Genomic DNA, 18361 nt, shown 5'->3' on the forward strand with positions numbered 1-18361 from the left:
GATTTGCTGCTGACATCTATTTATAAATCTATCACATCTATTTAAGAATGGGTGGATTTGTTTGTAATAAAATAATCTCTCATCCCATATAAACCATATTTGCCTCTTCGCATTCTGACTAACCGGAGGCAGCATTTTCAAAGGCACCTGCTAATTATGAGTCTCTCTTGGACAGATATGAAAGAGGGGGCCCTAAACGCTTTCTGCCTCACTTGACCCACCTCTGAATGGGAGTAATCATTTTTGCCTGCCTTATAAGGATGCTGTGAAGGTTCATGAATGTGTTCAGGTCCTTGTATGGCCTCATCACCACAGTACCTCCCATCACCTCACAATCTTTAATGTATGTATCCTGACAACATCCCTGATAGGCAGGGCTGCATTATCCCCATTTTACAGATGACAAGCTGAGGCACAGAGAGATATGTCTCTCCTTAGGTGAGCCTGGGATGTATGCAGTTGAGCCAGGAACCGAGCCCCAAAATCCAAAGTGCTCAGCAAGTGCCCAATCCACTAGACAATCTTGTCCACACATGGCAAGTGAGTAACAGTGGTGTAAAACCTGTATGTAAGAGAATGACAACTCAGCCCCTCAATCTATTCAGCAATGCTGTCTTCTCCTTTAAAGTCAGCATGTATGTGTGTCTCCCAACTGCACAGTCTCTCATTGTCTCCAATACTGACTTTTTAGCTATTGGAGGGATTCCTTCGTGAAGGTACATTACAAATCATACGTGCTGTCCAGGCAGCTTTGTAAACAGCTGGTCGCTGGGGTGTATGCTGTAGGGTGGGTGGATTCAATGATACACTCGTGTTCTACATTTCGGATGTCATTCTGCAGCTCCAACATCATCAATCATTTCTTCTGTGACATCCCCCCGCTGCTGGCGCTCTCCTGCTCTGACACCCGCACCAATGAGATGGTGATGTTTGCTTTCATGTGCTGCATTGTAGTGAGCAGCCTTGTGACTGTCCTCCTCTCCTATGTCTATATCACCTCCACCATCCTGCAGATCCGCTCCACTGATGGCCGGCGCAAAGCCTTCTCCGCCTGCACTTCCACTTGACCGCTGTGGTCCTGTTTCATGGCACCCTCCTCTTCATGTATTTACATGCCACCTCCAGCTATTCCATGGACACAGACAAAATGGCGTTAGTGTTTTACACGCTGGTGATCCCCATGGTGAAGCCCCTCATCTACAGCCTGAAAAACATGGAGGTGAAGGACGCCTTAAGGAAACTTTCCCCTACACTTCAGTTTAAACACACTGGATTAGATAAAACAATAAAACAAGTTCATTGACTACAAAGATAGATTTTAAATGAGTACAAATAAGGAGGCAAAGAAGTCAGACATGGTTACAAGAAAAAGAAAGCTAAAATGCAACTTGTGTCTAACTTAACAAAGAATGTGAAATTCAAAGCAAAAGTTTTATCCCCACATGTTTTCAGCAGTCTTACTGATCAAACTTCTTAGGTCAGGATCCCTCCCCCAGTCCAAGCACTGCTTCCTTTATCCCTTCACATGCAGTGAATCAACGGGGAGAGAGAGAGATAGAGGGCAGGGGGATAATGCATATTCTCTCTTCCTTAGCTTGACCGGGTTTCTGGGTATGGACAAGGGGTTGCTGTTAGGACAATCTCTAAGGGACCCCTTTAATGACTTTAGGGGTCGGTAACAGTGTGGCACCCACCTCTCACAATCACCCCTTCTGGTTTTGAATGTCCATAGTCTTTAAACAGTCCCAGCCCTGGTATCTGGCCATACCCCCAAAGCTTCCTCCCTGGAGGCAACAGTTTTGTCTTTTCTGGGTCCTTCTGGCCCTAGCTCTCCAGCTAGGCCACTAAGTAGTTTGGATCATTTTAATCCCTTCCTCAGTGGCCTAAGCACTACTCAAGGTCCCAGATCACAGACCCTAAGAATAGCAGCCACACATCACTGTGTCCCCTTAACTAAACTGCTTTCAGCTCCCTTGGGCTACTGCCACATAGCCCAGCCTTGACTAATGCTTCACCTTTACATGAGGGCAAATGTACGTTCAGGCCCAGCAGCCAGCCAGGAGCGCTTTCTCATTCCCCCAGTCCCTGCCAGTTCTGAGCTGTCCATGGTGCTTCAGTTTCCTTTAGCCAGCCAGGAGTTCAGCAGAGCTACAGTGATTGACACCGGTGAGGGATCTGGGCCATTGACTTCTAAGAAGCTATGCCAATTTACACCATTTGGGGATTGGTTCATTGACTTCATTTAAGTGACACAGATTTTCCATAGATTCATGACTTCTAGTCTGACCATTGGCTAACACAGGACATGGAACCTCAACCACTAACTAAAACTATTACATCTCTTTTAGAGAGCTACCTAGTCTTGATTTCAAGATGTCAAGTGATTGTGTCTTGGTACGTTGTCCCATTCACGATTCCATACGTGCTCAGATTCAGACCAGTTGAAGATCTGGCCCTTTGGCTTCAATGGAGCTAGGCTGATTTATACCATCTGTGAATCTGTCCCAATGACTCCCAGGGAGAGACATCCATTTACACCGGCAGGGGATGTGGTCTAATGGGTCATGTCCATGTTATGGTTACCTCTTTAAGCAAGTCTAGCAATATCCACCCGACCTAGGCACAGTGCAGAGAAGCCCTGAGCATCCTCATGGGCACAAGTTGAGGAATGTAGGACTTATGATGCCCAGTCCGCCTGTGTGATGTCACTAGAAGGCAGGGGCGTATGCACATTCTCTCTTCCCAAGCTTCACCAGGTTGCTGGGCAGGGACAAGAGGCTGCCACTAGGAACATATCCATGCAGGAGATTGTGCAGGAAGGGCTCATCCATATTTCAGAAGGAACCAAGTCCTGAGACCTGTAGGAAGAGAATGGATATTTTCAGTGCATAGGAACTGTTAGTGTTCCAACTTGGTCATTTCACAAGATGAAATCCCTGGCCATTCATTTTTATTCTTGAATTGCTCTTTTCCCATGAAGTAAAAGGCATTTGCATAGAGAGTTGAAGGCTACTCTTTGCGTTTGAAACCATAAAAATCAAGATTTTCATCTCATCTGTCAAAACCTGCAAAACCATCATCCAACACACCATTTTTATAATAGTGATTCCATTCAGAAGGGTCATTTCCATAGATCCTTCTAAGGTGTGTGCCTGGGTGTTCGCGCACAAGGTTGTGAAGGGCCATTCCCCTAATTAGGTGCCTCGTCCCTGGGGAGAATGCACGCGTCAGATGAGGCGGTGGCCTTGGAAGGAATAGGGAGTAGTGGGGTGAGATAGGGAGTGAGGGGAAATTGGGACGTGCAGGGCTGCGCCGGCTGGAAAGAGACGTGACTCTGTTCAACTCCAGGGCTGTGACTGCCGGGGACAGATGTCCCTCCTTCCCAGCCTCAGCTCAGTGGCTGCGGTGCAGGACAGAGACAGCTCTCCCCAAACAAATGCTAGAAAATAATGGAAATCACCTCTCCTGACAAGTGATTTCCATTAAGTTTTAGCATTTGTTTGGGGAGAGATATTGGAAACCATTAAGGCCAGAGCTTTGCTATCTGGTATAGTTTTGGTTCTTCAAAGTACTCCCATTGACTCATAGGTAGCAAGCAGCACTAGGTTTGGTGGGGGTACTAGGTGTTTTGTAGAATAAAGACCTTATTTGCAAGCTCTGTGAAATAGGGATCACTCTGCAAACACAAAAACTATGTGTTAATGTCCCGCACAGCATGTAAAAAAGTAATGAGTCAGTCTACTCCAAGTTTTTAACTTGGTGACACTTACAATGTGAAACCAGGAGAACTTTGCCTGTTTCTACAGGGCTCTTTTGTGTTAGCACTGCATGGGTCCTAAACACTCATTTAAAATACCCATCACCAACCACTTGATGTTTTACTTCCCTTCATATTTTCAGTGTTGTCACTTGTTTGTGTGTAGCTTTGTTTTGCTATCTGTGTCGCTTTATTACTTATTTTTACCGTTCTCTGTGTGTGAAGTATTAATCAAATTAAGAGTTGAGATTCCAGAGAAATTGTATAATCCCGAGTGAATGCCTTTTACTCTCCTTTCCAGTATCAGAAACTATTGTATTAATATTTGCAGTGAGAGCATTTCTAGTTGACTCATAAATTTATTTAGCATCTTAAAGCTGAGCTCTGTTTGCAGATAATATGCATGCAAGGGGGATGGTTTTGTGAACGGCAGAAGTCCGTAGCATGCTAGTGTTTTGGCAGATGCTTCATTTTTCGAGAGCAGCTTTACCTGAAGATTTAGTGGACTATGGTAGGAGTAGGTTATATAATTGGCCTCTGGTGAATATTTTTTATGTTTTCATATAATGATCACAATGACTTTGTTTTATTTATAATGCTGTTTTCAGTACGCCACATTTTGCTGCGTTTACTAGCTTGAGTTGTTAGAAAGGATGATAAAAGACATGTACTCCAAGGGCAGTGTTAATTTTCTTTTTATTTGATTTCATATTAAATACGCATCTTAAGCAGTGCACCTTGTTAATTATTTAATATTCTTTCTTCTTCTTCCTACATAGCTATGAACTTTTAAAAATATATATTATATCTAGGTTTTGTATGGACAACAAATGACTTAGATATTGGTGCTGCACATAAAAACATTCCATCTGCACATGGATAGAAAAAATTAGGGGGAAAATTGGTCATTTCCAGCTTTACAGAGAAACACCAAATTAACAATGGAGGGCAGATGGCTGTGGTCTCCTCCTGAGCTGCTCTGGTCATATTGTGGTCTCTATCAAGAACAATGCATGAATCTATCCTTCCTACTTTGGAGAGTAACCCAGCAAGGGAAGGACATAGGATACCATGGTGATTAGGATCCGATAGATAGATAGATAGATAGATAGATAGATAGATAGATAGATAGATAGATAATCTATCTTACATGTCTAACAGGTTTTACATTTCACCTATTGGGGTCAGGACAATAATGTGATTCTGAAACAATTAGTACGTTTCAGCTGTATCTAATGTTATGTTCCTTTGATTCCAAACTTGTTGTAAGGCTGGTAGAAAATTTTTCTTGAGAAGTTTTTTTGATAGGAAATTGGATTTTCAATTCAACTATTTTTTCCATGAAATTATCTTTTCCCTGGAAATTATAAGATTTCCATCAAAAAGGCCAAACATCCCTCCTCCCCAAACCATGGCTGTGGGACTCTGGTGAAGTCCCAGGGCAGTTCAGCAGGAGGAGAGACCATCATACATCATGGGGGATATAGTCCAGCCTGGGAGCCTTGAACATGGAAGAGATTGGTGCTGTGTGGTATTGGATGCAAACCCCGTGGTATTTCCAAGCCGAAATGTTAAGTTTTCAGCCAAAAGCTTTCAGTCTCCACAAACAAACCCCCTTTGTGGATCAGCTCTACACAGTACCCAACTTGCACTGAAAACAGCAGGATGAAATCTACCCCTAACCTCATACTCCGTAACTCTGGTAGAAATTGCATCATTTCATAACACAGAAGGAAAGAGTGGGCGAAATTAATCCCCAGGGCATGAGTTACACCAAGGGTGGCTTTGGTTCATTGAGCACATTAATTAGGTGCTGTTTCTCTCTGAGCTCAGGAATTCCCAGTTGCTTCAGGAATCATGTCCCATAGATCACAAATCTCAGTATAAAATTTCCAAATGCTCCAAACTGGCAGTTTCTATCGATGAGGAAACACCAGCACATCCCTCTCTCTCTTCTCAGCAGGTACGTGCGATTGTCCTGAATTACAGTCACACACAAACATCCAGACATCATGGTGATCAGCAGGTATTGAATTCAGGACCTCCACACTAGAAGCCTCAACCCCAACTCCTACCCCTTCAGCTAAAGGAGCGACCTCCTTGCTTGGAAAAAATAGCCAATTACATAGTCACTGAAGCCAGTACTTTCCATTATGTCTCTGAGTTTTCATACAGGCTAAAGTAAATGCCAGAAAGCTTAATTAGCACAGTAAGCAAGACTTACCCCAACCCGGCATGCCAAGCCACAGAGTTCCCCTTGCCCAAAGAGGGTAGAAAGATTGACACTTCTTTACTCTCACCCCTTCTTTAGCTAAGGAATAATCTCTTCAGACTGATTCTCTCACAGCAGAGTCACAAGTCACTGTTTGCTGTTCGGATTAGTGAACAGGAGTGTTTGTGTGTGCGGCATGATTAACCTGTGTGTCATTGTATTTGCACAGCATGTGCATTTTATCGAACACCTGGAATGACCAGCTGTGAACATCTGGCTCTGTGGACTAAGCCCTTCCCTGATCAGATATTGATGTCCATTCAGAAACTGATCTCCATTTATCGTCACTTACTTCACTTCAGAGAAGGAACAGGTTTTCCGCACCATCCACCTGCCCACATCTCTGTAGCTGCCTGTTTTCTGTTCAGAGGAGATGGAAAAGGGAAATCACTCGGAGGTGACTGAGTTCATTCTCTCAGGACTGACAGATCATCCGGAGCTGCAGGTTCCACTGTTTGGGGTGTTCCTACTGATTTATGGTATCACCCTGGTGGGGAATGGGGGGATGATCTTGTTAATCACCATTGATCCCCGACTCCACACCCCCATGTACTTTTTCCTCAGTAATTTGTCTTTCTGTGACCTCTGCTTTTCCTCGATAATTTCCCCTAAGATGCTGCTGAATTTCTTAGTCGAGAGGAAAAGCATTTCTTACACTGCCTGCGCTGTGCAAATGAATCTCTCTGTTGTTTTTACAGATGTTGAGTGCCTGTTGCTGGCTGTGATGGCGTATGACCGTTATGTGGCCATCTGTAACCCGCTGCTCTATACGGTCACCATGTCCAGGCAGCTTTGTAACCAGCTGGTGGCTTTGGTTTATGCTGGGGGGTTGGTGGATTCAATGATAAATACGTTTTTTATATTTCGGCTGTCGTTCTGCAACTCCAACATCATCAATCATTTCTTCTGTGACATCCCCCCACTGCTGGCACTCTCCTGTTCTGACACCCGCAACAACGAGATTGTGGTCTTTGCTTTTACAAGCTGCATTACAGTGAGCAGCTTTGTGACTGTCCTCCTCTCCTATGTCTATATCACCTCCACCATCCTGCAGATCCGCTCCGCCGAGGGCCGGCGCAAAGCCTTCTCCACCTGCTCTTTCCACTTGACTGCTGTGGCCCTGTATTTTGGCACCCTCCTCTTCATGTATTTACGTCCCACCTCCAGCTATTCCATGGACACAGACAAAGTGGCCTCAGTGTTTTACACGCTGGTGATCCCCATGTTGAACCCCCTCATCTACAGCCTGAGGAACACGGAGGTGAAGGATGCCCTGAGGAAAGCAATGAATAAACTCCTAACCAATTCTTGAATCTGTCTATCTATTTTCTCGTTTAGTGGTGGGGTGTGGCAACAGGTGAATTCAATTCCCAGCCCATTGCAATGTAATTTCTCAGAGCCCGTGGTCGTATTGTTCATTATTGTATTGTAATTATTATTAATTTGTTTGGATTCCAGCAAGGTCTGCAGGTCCCAACTGAGATCAGTGGACAAAACACTGGAAGCATCAGAGGGCCAGAGAGAGAGAATGATTCTATAGGCTGGGGGCTTTGGGCTCAACTTCACATCACTGTTCCAATTGTTATTGAATTAGTTATCGACAGTAGAACAACTTTGAAAGGAGAGATTGAGACCAACCCAGACTGGAATAACACATCACTCAGGGGCTGGGATGCTGTCTGGAAATGCAGGAAATACAAGTGCATAGTGTGACAGGTTCGGTCACAAAGACCCCCGTTGGGACTGTCACCTGATGTGCTGAAATTACTTCTGATCCTGTTTTCCCTGCCACCCTGGACCTCCAGAACCCTGCCTTGTTGAGACAGACACACTAGCCTGCTGCAACACAGACCCAGGGTCTGGGCCATGGCCGGAAAGCTGCAGATCTAGACTGAAACCAGCTCAGCAGGATACGTGTCTCCAGCACGGTGACACCCAGCTCCCAATGGGATCCAAACCCCAAATAAATCCATTTTGCTCTGTATAAAGCTTATATAGAGTAAAATGATAAATGTATAATGCCCTCTATATCACTGCAAGAGAGCTATGCACAACTGTTTGCCCACCAAGGTAACAATTACTTACACTGAGTTTATAAATAAATAAAAGTGATTTTATTAAAGTATAAAAAGTAGGATTTAAGTGGTTTTAAGTAGTAACGGACACAACAAAGTCACAAAGCAAAAAAAAAAAAAAAAGAAGGCTAAGCTTAATACACTCAGAAATCAGTTACAAATGTTAACTTCTCACCCCAATTGCTACTTCAGGTAAAATCTTTCTCAGGTCAGATGCCTTTTCTGACCTGGGTCCAGCCAGTTCTCACCCACCCCAGTGGTTACAATCCTTTTATTTCCAGGAGCTTGCAGGTATCTCTGTGGGGTGGGGAGGCCGTCTCTTCAGCCAGCTGAAGACACTCATTGTTTGCTTCTCCCACTTTATATAGAACTTCCCTAAGGTGGAAAACCTTTGTTTGGAATTCTCCCCCCGTCTGGAAAAGTAGCAGCTTCAAGATGGATTTCAGTATCAGGTGACATGGTCACTTGTCACTGTAAGACCGCAGTCTCCATTCTTCCTCAGTTGGCCCACATGTACACAGGAAGGCTTGCAGGTAAACAGAGCCATTCACAGTTCAGTGATTCTGAAGCACCTTTAATGGCCTCCACTTAATACGTCTCCATCAGTAATACAAGTTTATATTTTATTCTCCTAACTCCAGACATAGAAATAGTCCATGCAAACAAATGGGATGATCACACTTAGTAGATTATAACCTTTATAATGGTATGTTACATGGGGCACTTAGCATAAATCATATTCCAATTATGTCATATTCAGAAGCATATTTTCATAAAGCATGTGGAATACAGTGTCACACATAGCTTTGCCCGCCACTGGACAGAAGGGGGAATTGAACCCTGATCTCCCACCTCACAGGTGAAGACCCCAACTATTGGGCTAAAAATTACAAAGGGAAGGACCATCACCACCTCTTACGGTGACCGTCTTGCGACCAACATCTAAATCCTCCCCCTGCACACACACATTGTTTTGGGACAAAGCTATTAGCAGTATTTCTAACGTATTTGTGAGTAGTTTCAGGTCAGTCCAAACGGTATTGTTTTTGACAAGAAATTATTAGTCCAGAAGAAATTCACCCATTTCTAGACACCTTTGTGTCCCAATGCTGGGAAATACTTAAGGAGACATTTGGAGAGGTGACCAACAAATAAAGGCTGTGACTCATACATTTATTTAGCACTGAGTGGGTCCTAAACACTCATTTAAAATACCCATCATCAACAACTCGATGTTTTACTTCCCTTCATATTTTCACTGTTGTCACTTATTTGTTTGTGGATTTGTTTTTCTATCTGTGTCGCTTCATTACTTATTTTTACTGTTCTTTGTGTGTGAAGTATTAATCAAATTAAGAGCTGACATTCCAGAGAAACTGTATAATCCCGAGTGAATGCCTTTTACTCTCCTTTCCAGTATCAGAAACTATTGTATTAATATTGGCAGTGAGAGGATTTCTAGTTGACGCAGACATTTATTTAGCATCTTAAAGCTGAGCTCTGTGTGCAGATAATATGTATGCAAGGGGGATAATTTTGTGAAGTCCGTAGCATGCTAGTGTTCTCGCAGATACTTTTTTTTTTGAGAGCAGTTTCCCCTGAAGATATTGTGGTCTATGGCAGGAGTAGGTTATTTAATTGGGTCTCTGGTGTATATTTGTATGCTTTCACTTAATGACCATAATGACTTTGTTTTATTTATATACCTGTTTTCAATACACCACATTTTGCTGCATTTACTAGCTTGAGTTGTTAGAAAGGATGATAAAATACATGTACTCCAAGGGCAGTGTTGATTTTCTTTTCATATTAAATAAGCATCTTAAAACAAGGGATAGTTAACAAGATGCACTGCTTAACATTCTTTTTTCTTCTTCCTCCATACCTATGAACATTTCAAAATATACATTATATCTAGGTTTAGTATGCACAATAAATGGCCGCAATATTGGTGCTGCACATAACAAGATTCAATCTGCATATGCATGGAAAAAATTAGAGGGAACACTGGTCATTTCCAGCTTTACAGAGAAGCACCAAATTAACAATGGAGGGCAGATGGCTGTGGTCTCCTCCTGAGCTCCTCTGGTCATCATGTGGTCTCCATCGAGCACAATGCGTGAACCTATCCTTCCTACTTTGGGGAGTAACCTAGCAAGGTAAGGACATAGAATACCATGGTGATTGGCGTGCGATAGATAGATAGATGGATAGATAGATAGATGATCTGCAGTACTCTTACAGGTCTTACAGGTCTTACATTCCACCTATTGGGGGCAGAACAATGAGGTGATTCTGAAACAATTAGTATGTTTCAGCTATATCTAACTTTCTGTTCCTTTGCTTCCAAACTTGTTTCTCGGGTTGATTGAAAATTTAACTAGAGAAGGTTTTTGGATGGGAAATTGGATTTTCCATTCAACAATTTTTCTCGTGAAATTATCTTTTCCCTGGAAATTATCAGATTTCCATCAAAAAAGCCAAACTCCCCTCCTCTCCAAACCATGGCTGTGGGACTCTGGTGACCATCATGCATCATGGGGGATATAGTCCAGCCTGGAAGCCTGGCCCATGCAAGAGATTGGTGGTGTGTGGTATTGGATGCAACCCAGTGGTATTTCCAAGCCGAAATGTTAAGTTTTCAGCCAAAAGCTTTCAGTCTCCACAAACAAATCCCCTTTGTAGATCAGCTCTACGTAGTTCCCAACTGAAAACAGAAGGATGAAATCTACCCCTAACCTCATACTCCGTAACTCTGGTAGAAATTGCATCATTTAATAACACAGTTGGAAAGAGTGGGCCAAATTAATCCCCGGGGCATGAGTTACACCAAGGGTGGCTTTAGTTCACTGAGCACATTAATTAGGTTCTGTTTCTCTCTGAGCTCAGGAATTCCCAGTTGCTTCAGGGATCATGTCCCATAGATCACAAATCTCAGTATAAAACTTCCCGAATGCGACAAACTGGCAGTTTCTGTCGATGAGGAAACACCAACACATCTCTCTCTCTCTTCTAAGCAGGTACGTGCAATTATCCAGTATCAGAGTCACACAAACACGCAGACATTTGGTGATCAGCAGGTATTGAATTCATGACCTCTAGCACTAAAAACCTCAGCCCCAACTCCTACCACTTCAGCTAAAGGAGCGACCTCCTGGGTTGGAAAAAATAGGCAATTACATAGTCACTGAAGCCAGTGCTTTCCATTATGTCTCTGGGTTTTCATACAGGCTAAAGTAAATGCCAAAAATCTTAATTAGCACAGTAAGGAAGTGTTACCCCAAACCAACATGCCAAGCCACAGAGCTCACCCTGCCCAAAGAGGGTAGAAAGATTGACACTCCTTTGATCTCACCCCTTCTCTAGCTAAAAAATAATCTCTTCAGAGTGAGATGATTTTCACCCTGATACTCATACAGCAGAGACAGAAGTCACATCTTGCTGCTCGGATTAGTAAACAGGAGTGTTAGTGTGTGGGGAATGATTAACCTGTGTGTCATTGTATTTATGCAGTGTGTATTTTATTGAACAACTGGAATGAGCATCAGGGAACATCTGGCTCTGTGGATTAAGCCCTTCCCTGAGTGGGTACCCATGTCCATTAAGAAACTGATCTCCATTTATCATCACTTCACTACAGAGAAGAGACAGGTTTTCCACACCATCCACCTGCCCACATCTCTGTAGCTGTCTGAGCTCTGTTCAGAGGAGATGGAAAAGGGAAATCACTCGGAAGCGACTGAGTTCATTCTCTCAGGACTGACAGATCGTCCGGAGCTGCAGGTTCCCCTGTTTGTGCTGTTCCTACTGATTTATGGTATCACCCTGGTGGGGAATGGGGGGATGATCTTGTTAATAACGATAGATCCCCGACTGCACACCCCCATGTACTTTTTCCTCAGTAATTTGTCTTTCTGTGACCTCTGCTATTCCTCGATAATTTCCCCTAAGATGTTGCTGAATTTCTTAGCTGAGAAGAAAAGCATTTCTTACACTGCCTGCACTGTGCAAATGTATCTCTTTGTCTCTTTTGCAGATGTTGAGTGCCTGTTGCTGGCTGTGATGGCATATGACCGTTATGTGGCCATCTGTAAGCCACTGCTCTACACGTTCACCATGTCCAGGCAGCTTTGTAAAGGGCTGGTGGCTGGGGTATATGCTGTGGGCGTGGTAGATTCAATGATACACATGTTTTGTACACTTCGTTTGTCATTCTGTAGCTCCAACATCATCAATCATTTCTTCTGTGACATCCCCCAATTGCTGGTGCTTTCCTGCTCTGACACCCGCATCAATGAGATTGTGATGTTTGCCTTCATTGGCTGTATTGTAGTGAGCAGCTTTGTGACTGTCCTCCTCTCCTATGTCTATATCATCTCCACCATCCTGCAGATCCGCTCTGCCGAGGGTCGACACAAAGCCTTCTCCACCTGCACTTTCCACTTGATCGCTGTGGTCCTGTTTTATGGCATCCAACTTTTCATGTATTTACGTCCCACCTCCAGCTATTCCATGGACACAGATAAAGTGGCCTCAGTGTTTTACACGCTGGTGATCCCCATGTTGAATCCCCTCATTTACAGCCTGAGGAACACGGAGGTGAAGAACGCCCTGAGGAAAGCAGTGAATAAACTCCTAACCAATTCCTGAAACTGTTTAACTTAGTGATGGGGAGTGGAAACAGGTGAATTCAATTCCCAGCCCATTGCAATGTAATTTCACAGAACCCGTAATAGTATTGTTCATTAATGTATTCTTTTTATTATTAGTTTGTTTGTATTCCAACAAGGCCTGCAGGCCCCAACTAAGATCGGGGCTTTATTGGCGTATTGCCCCAGCAAAATTCCAGGGGGCACCTGTTGCACATGTGTGAATATCTGTGATATGCTTTGAAAGCACAGAGCTATTTGTAGTGGGAAAGAAGAGGGGGGGCATCAAATCTATCTCCCTCTGCTTTGTCGTGGGTTTGGTTTCGTTATGCAGTTGCAAGTATGAAGTGTGGGATTTCTATGGCTGAACCAAAGGGAGCTTGCACACCCTCCTGATACTCTGCAGCCCTTTATTTCCCCTATGGGGTTGTTGTAGAGATTGTCACCTGGTTTGTATCCATGCACGTGGAGGAGAAAGGTGATTTCCATCACAATGGCCTTTATTTTAAGTTAAGGGACCAACAAAACAAATAAAAGCATGGTGTGTGTGCATCCTCTGTGAGAATCTGCACTGAACTGAATACAAAATAATATGGAGAGGGTGAGTTTTCTCTACCATATAAATTAAACAGAAAGAAAAAGTCATATCAGACACTAGATGTTTATACCACATCATCAGGTTAGCTGTGAGTTCTTACTCTTATTTCTGTTGGAAAGTGTTATGGACTCTGAAGAATAGGGGTTATGGGAATTGTACAGCTCGGATTACTGTGAGTGAAAAATGGATAGAGCTGGGTCAATAGCTGATTTTCGAGTTCATGGGTGGTTACAAAAAATTGAAAAACAAATTCAGTTCAATCTGAACCAAATCTGAAAATTCCCTAAATGTTTGGCAAACTGGAAAACATTGACAAAAACTGCCTGTGGGATCGAAGGAAATATTTAGCATGACCAGAAATGGAACATTTCCTTTCCTCCCTGGATACTTTCCGATGTGAAAGCAGAGATAATATAGGGCCAAACTGACAAAATGGATGGAAGAGGCGGTAATGGCGCTGTTTCCCTTGTAGACTTTAACCCAGTGATTAGATCTCTCCCGCGGGATGTGGGAGATCCAGGTCAATCCCACCTCTGTCTGATGGGGAGACGCAATTTGAAAGTGGGTCTCCCACATTGCCGTCAATGCCCTGGCGACTCGGTTCTATTCTGTCCTGCATCGTTCTCAGGACTGCTCTATGCTACTGCAGTAAGTTGATCTCAGTTACGCTACTTCAAGTTGACTAAGTTGGTCTGACTTACAGCGGTGTCCACACCGTGCTATGTCACCGGGAGAGTTATGTAACTGAAGTAGTGTAACATAGATCAGCCGACAGCGTTAGTGTAGCCCGGCTCTGAGGAAGATCCATAATGGAACATAGTCTCTGAGAGAGGTGGAGTACAGACTTCTGCAGGTGAGACCTCTCCCATTGACTTAACATGTCTTCCCCAGACCTACTCGATCAACACCATTTCATCTATCGCAGTAGTCCCGATTTAGCCAGTAGCATAGATATGGCCTCATTCTCTCCCATTGAAGCGGTTGCACTTTGGATAAAACACAGGAAGAATCACAGGGCCAGAAAGAGAGAATAATTCTATAGACTGGTAGTTTGGGGCACTGACATGCTCAACTTCATGTCTCTGTTCCAAGGGTTATTTAATTTGTTATCCACCGTAGAACAACTTTGAAAGGAGAGATCGAGAGGAACCCAGATTGGAATAGCACACCACTCAGTGGCTGGGATGCTTTCTGGAAATACAGGAAACCCAAGTGCACATCTTTGCCCGGCACTTGACAGAAGGGGGAATTGAACCAGGATCTCCCACCTCACAGGTGAACACCCCAACTATTGAGCTAAAAATTACAAAGAGAGGCAGCATCACCACCTCCTACCCGTGGCTGCTTTGCGACCCTCACCTAAATCCTCCCCCCGCACACATGCATTGTTTTGGGAAAAGGCTATTGGGAGACTTTGTAACACATTTGTGAAGAGTTTCAGGTCAATTTCAACTGCACTGTTTTTCACAATAAATTATTAGTCCAAAAGAAATTTACCCATTTCTACACACTTTTGTGTCCCAATGCTGGGAAATTACTTAAAGAGACTTTTGGAGAGGTGACCGACACATGAAGTGGAATACATTTACCTCCGTTTTGTATCATATTCAAAAGACCTCATGGGCGAGACCGTGATCCAGACCAGCTGCTGCTCTGGCCCTCTGTGTTCCATTCCCACAAGGAGAGACACAGTACTAACATTAATTGCATGTGCTGTGCACACCTGTTGACCTGGGAGCAAAGATGCTCCAGGGAACAAATCTCAAAGTCATCCCAGGAAGCAGTTCCAACCGTATTTAGGGTAATGTGGGTGGGGTTAGCAAACAGGGAAAGATTGAACTCTTAGTCTGATTTTACGGTTCTGAGCAGGTACTGCTTCCGTCCTCAACTAATTACACTGGTCTACAATTCTTGAGAACTTGTCTGCTTCAGAGATAAAGTGTACTATTTATTATGTATTTTGATGTGCTGAATTCAAATATGACAATTAAAACAATTGATTGGCTACTGTTTCTAAGATATTTAAGTTTTTACATTTTATGTCTATGTATATTGTGTAGATAGTAGAGTTTTAATCATAAATTGTAAACCTAGGTCTTTTCATGTGTTTATGGATGCTTTACATGATAATATTTCACCTGTCCTGTTTATGTAACACTTTAAAAATCAGCAAAAGGGTTATATATAAATAAAATTTATTATGAAACAAAAGGCAAAAAACTATTATGTACATAGTTTAGTCCTATTCAGTGTCCACTTGGCGCTTCTTGGCTTGTCTCTTGTATTCATTAAATGGAGCATCTCTTGTCACTGTCCAGCAATCGTCTGCAAGCATTGATGGGCTCCATTTGCACAGATAGCATTTCTCCATTGTTGCAATGTCCTGGTGAAATCGCTCACCGTGCTCGTCGCTCACTGCTCCGCTGTTCGGTGGAAAAAAATCTAGATGAAAGTGCAAAAAATGTATCTTTAGTGACATGTTGCAACCAAGGCTTTTGTACGCCTTGAGGAGGTTTTCCACCAACAACCTGTAGTTGTCTGCCTTGTTGTTTCCGAGAAAATTTATTGCCACTAACTGGAAGGCTTTCCATGCCATCTTTTCCTTGCCACACAGTGCATGGTCAAATGCTTCATCTCAAAGAAGGTCACGAATCTGAGGACTAACAAAGACACCTTAGTTTATCTTAGCTTCACTTAACCTTGAAAATTTTCCACGGAGGTACTTGAATGCTGCTTCTGTTTTGTCAATGGCCTTGACAAAGTTCTTCATCAGACCCAGCTTGATGTGTAAGGGTGGTAACAAAATCTTCCTTGACTCAACAAGTGGTGGATGCTGAACACTTTTCCTCCCAGGCTCCAATGATTGCCGGAGTGGCCAATCTTTCTTGATGTAGTGGGAATCTCTTGCACGACTATCCCATTCGCAGAGAAAACAGCAGTACTTTGTGTATCCAGTCTGCAGACCAAGCAAGAGAGCAACAACCTTCAAATGGCCACAAAGGTGCCACTGATGTTGGTCATAGTTTATGCACCTCAAAAGTTGTTTCATGTTGTCATAGGTTTCCTTCATATGGACTGCATGACCAACTGGAATTGACGGCAAAACATTGCCATTATGCAGTAAAACAGCTTTAAGACTTGTCTTCGATGAATCAATGAACAGTCTCCACTCATCTGGATCGTGAACGATGTTGAGGGCTGCCATCACACCATCGATGTTGTTGCAGGCTACAAGATCATCTTCCATGAAGAAGAATGAGACAAGATCCTTTTGACGGTCACGGAACATGGAAACCCTAACATCACCTGCCAGGAGATTCCACTGCTGTAGTCTGGAGCCCAACAGCTCTGCCTTACTCTCGGGTAGTTCCAAATCCCTGACAAGGTCATTCAGTTCACCTTGTGTTATGAGGTGTGCTTCAGAGGAGGAGGATGGGAGAAAATGTGGGTCCTGTGACATTGATGGTTCAGGACCAGAAGTTTCATCCTCTTCCTTGTCTGACTCAAGTGAGAATGATTCTGGTGTATCAGGAACTGGCAGTCCTTCTCTGTGGGGTACTGGGCGTATAGCTGATGGAATGTTTGGATAATGCACAGTCCACTTTTTCTTCTTTGACACACCTTTCCCAACTGGAGGCACCATGCAGAAATAACAATTGCTGGTATGATCTGTTGGCTCTCTCCAAATCATTGGCACTGCAAAAGGCATAGATTTCCTTTTCCTGTTCAACCACTGGCGAAGATTTGTTGCACAAGTGTTGCAGCATATGTGTGGGGCCCACCTCTTGTCCTGATCTCCAATTTTGCAGCCAAAATAAAGGTGATAGGCTTTCTTAACCATAGTGGTTATACTGCGCTTTTGTGATGCAAAAGTCACTTCACCACAAACATAGCAGAAGTTATCTGCACTGTTCACTCAAGTACGAGGCATCTCTGCTCACTTTGGCTAAACAAAAATGTGTCCCTTTGCAAAATCAAACACTGACAAATAAGACAGCACGACACTGTATGATTTCTAGCGCTGATATAGGGCAATTTGTTCAGCAGAGTGATGTAAGCTTCGTTATGATTGCATCATCCATGACTTCTAGGAATAACATGATGCAATTCATATCATGTATGACGCAATACCAGCTTCAGATTGCATCATTCATTGTTTTGCCTAAAAATCAAGTACTGTCCAAACCCAGTCATAGATTTATTCATAGATCCAGTCAAAGATGTATTTTAGTCATTTCTGGTTTAAATTGAGATCCCTACCCTTTATAACTCACTTATCCTCGGTCATTCCCAAGTCAAGGGTGGTCTATACTGACCCAATAGCATATCTTGAAAACTAGAGCCAATCAACAATTTTAAGCATCATTTTTGTTCTCAGTGACCCAGAATTAGAAGAGTTTGACTACATTTATTTCAGAAGCATTTTGGCTGTAGAGCAGTGTTGTAAGTGAAGGGAGGAAAAACAAAGAGGTATGTGTGTGCATGTGGAGGGGGGTACAGTGGAGCTGAATGTCAAGTGTAGGCAGGTTTGTGTCTCTTGCCCTACCCAGTGCTCAGACAAGCATCCCCCCTCCTCCCAGTGCAGGGCTCCTTCTGAGACCATAGATAAATAGGACTGGAGGGGACCTTGAGAGGTCATCTATTCCAGTCCTCTGTGCTCATGGCAGGACTAAGTATTACCTAGATCATCCCTGACAGGTGTTTGTCTAACCTGGTGTTAAAAATCTCCAACAGTGGAGATTCCACAACCTTCCTGGACAAGTTATTCCAGTGCTTAACCAACCTCGCTCTTGGGATGTTTTTCCTAATGTCCAACCTAAAGCACCCTTGCTGCAATTGAAGTCCATCAGTTCTTGTCCTATCCTTTCCCCCCATCCCCGCCCCCATTGCTTTGCAGTTTTACTCCTAAACTCTGTTTGAAGGACTATAAATTCTAGGAAATAAATAAAATTAACAAAAGAATTGGGAGGGAGCTGTGACATACCAGGGTCCAACCCAGACTAAGCAACA

At 43.4% G+C, this 18361-nt stretch overlaps 2 protein-coding genes across 2 annotated transcripts; both read left to right on the forward strand.

Annotated features, from left to right (window-relative positions):
- The first annotated feature begins 6396 nt into the window (after window positions 1–6396).
- LOC101931138 (olfactory receptor-like protein OLF1) lies at window positions 6397–7341 on the forward strand. The gene has a single exon (XM_008176199.2). It carries the CDS (start codon window positions 6403–6405, stop codon window positions 7339–7341), a length of 939 nt encoding a protein of 312 aa, XP_008174421.2. The 5' UTR covers window positions 6397–6402.
- Window positions 7342–11815: 4474 nt separating this feature from the next.
- LOC135983463 (olfactory receptor 5AR1-like) lies at window positions 11816–12754 on the forward strand. Its single transcript, XM_065595765.1, has one exon. The coding sequence runs from the start codon at window positions 11816–11818 to the stop codon at window positions 12752–12754; it is 939 nt and encodes a 312-aa protein (XP_065451837.1).
- The last annotated feature ends 5607 nt before the right edge of the window (window positions 12755–18361 follow it).

Source organism: Chrysemys picta, chromosome 4 (genome assembly GCF_011386835.1).
Source record: "Chrysemys picta bellii isolate R12L10 chromosome 4, ASM1138683v2, whole genome shotgun sequence".
Classification (NCBI taxonomy): Eukaryota; Metazoa; Chordata; order Testudines; family Emydidae; genus Chrysemys; species Chrysemys picta.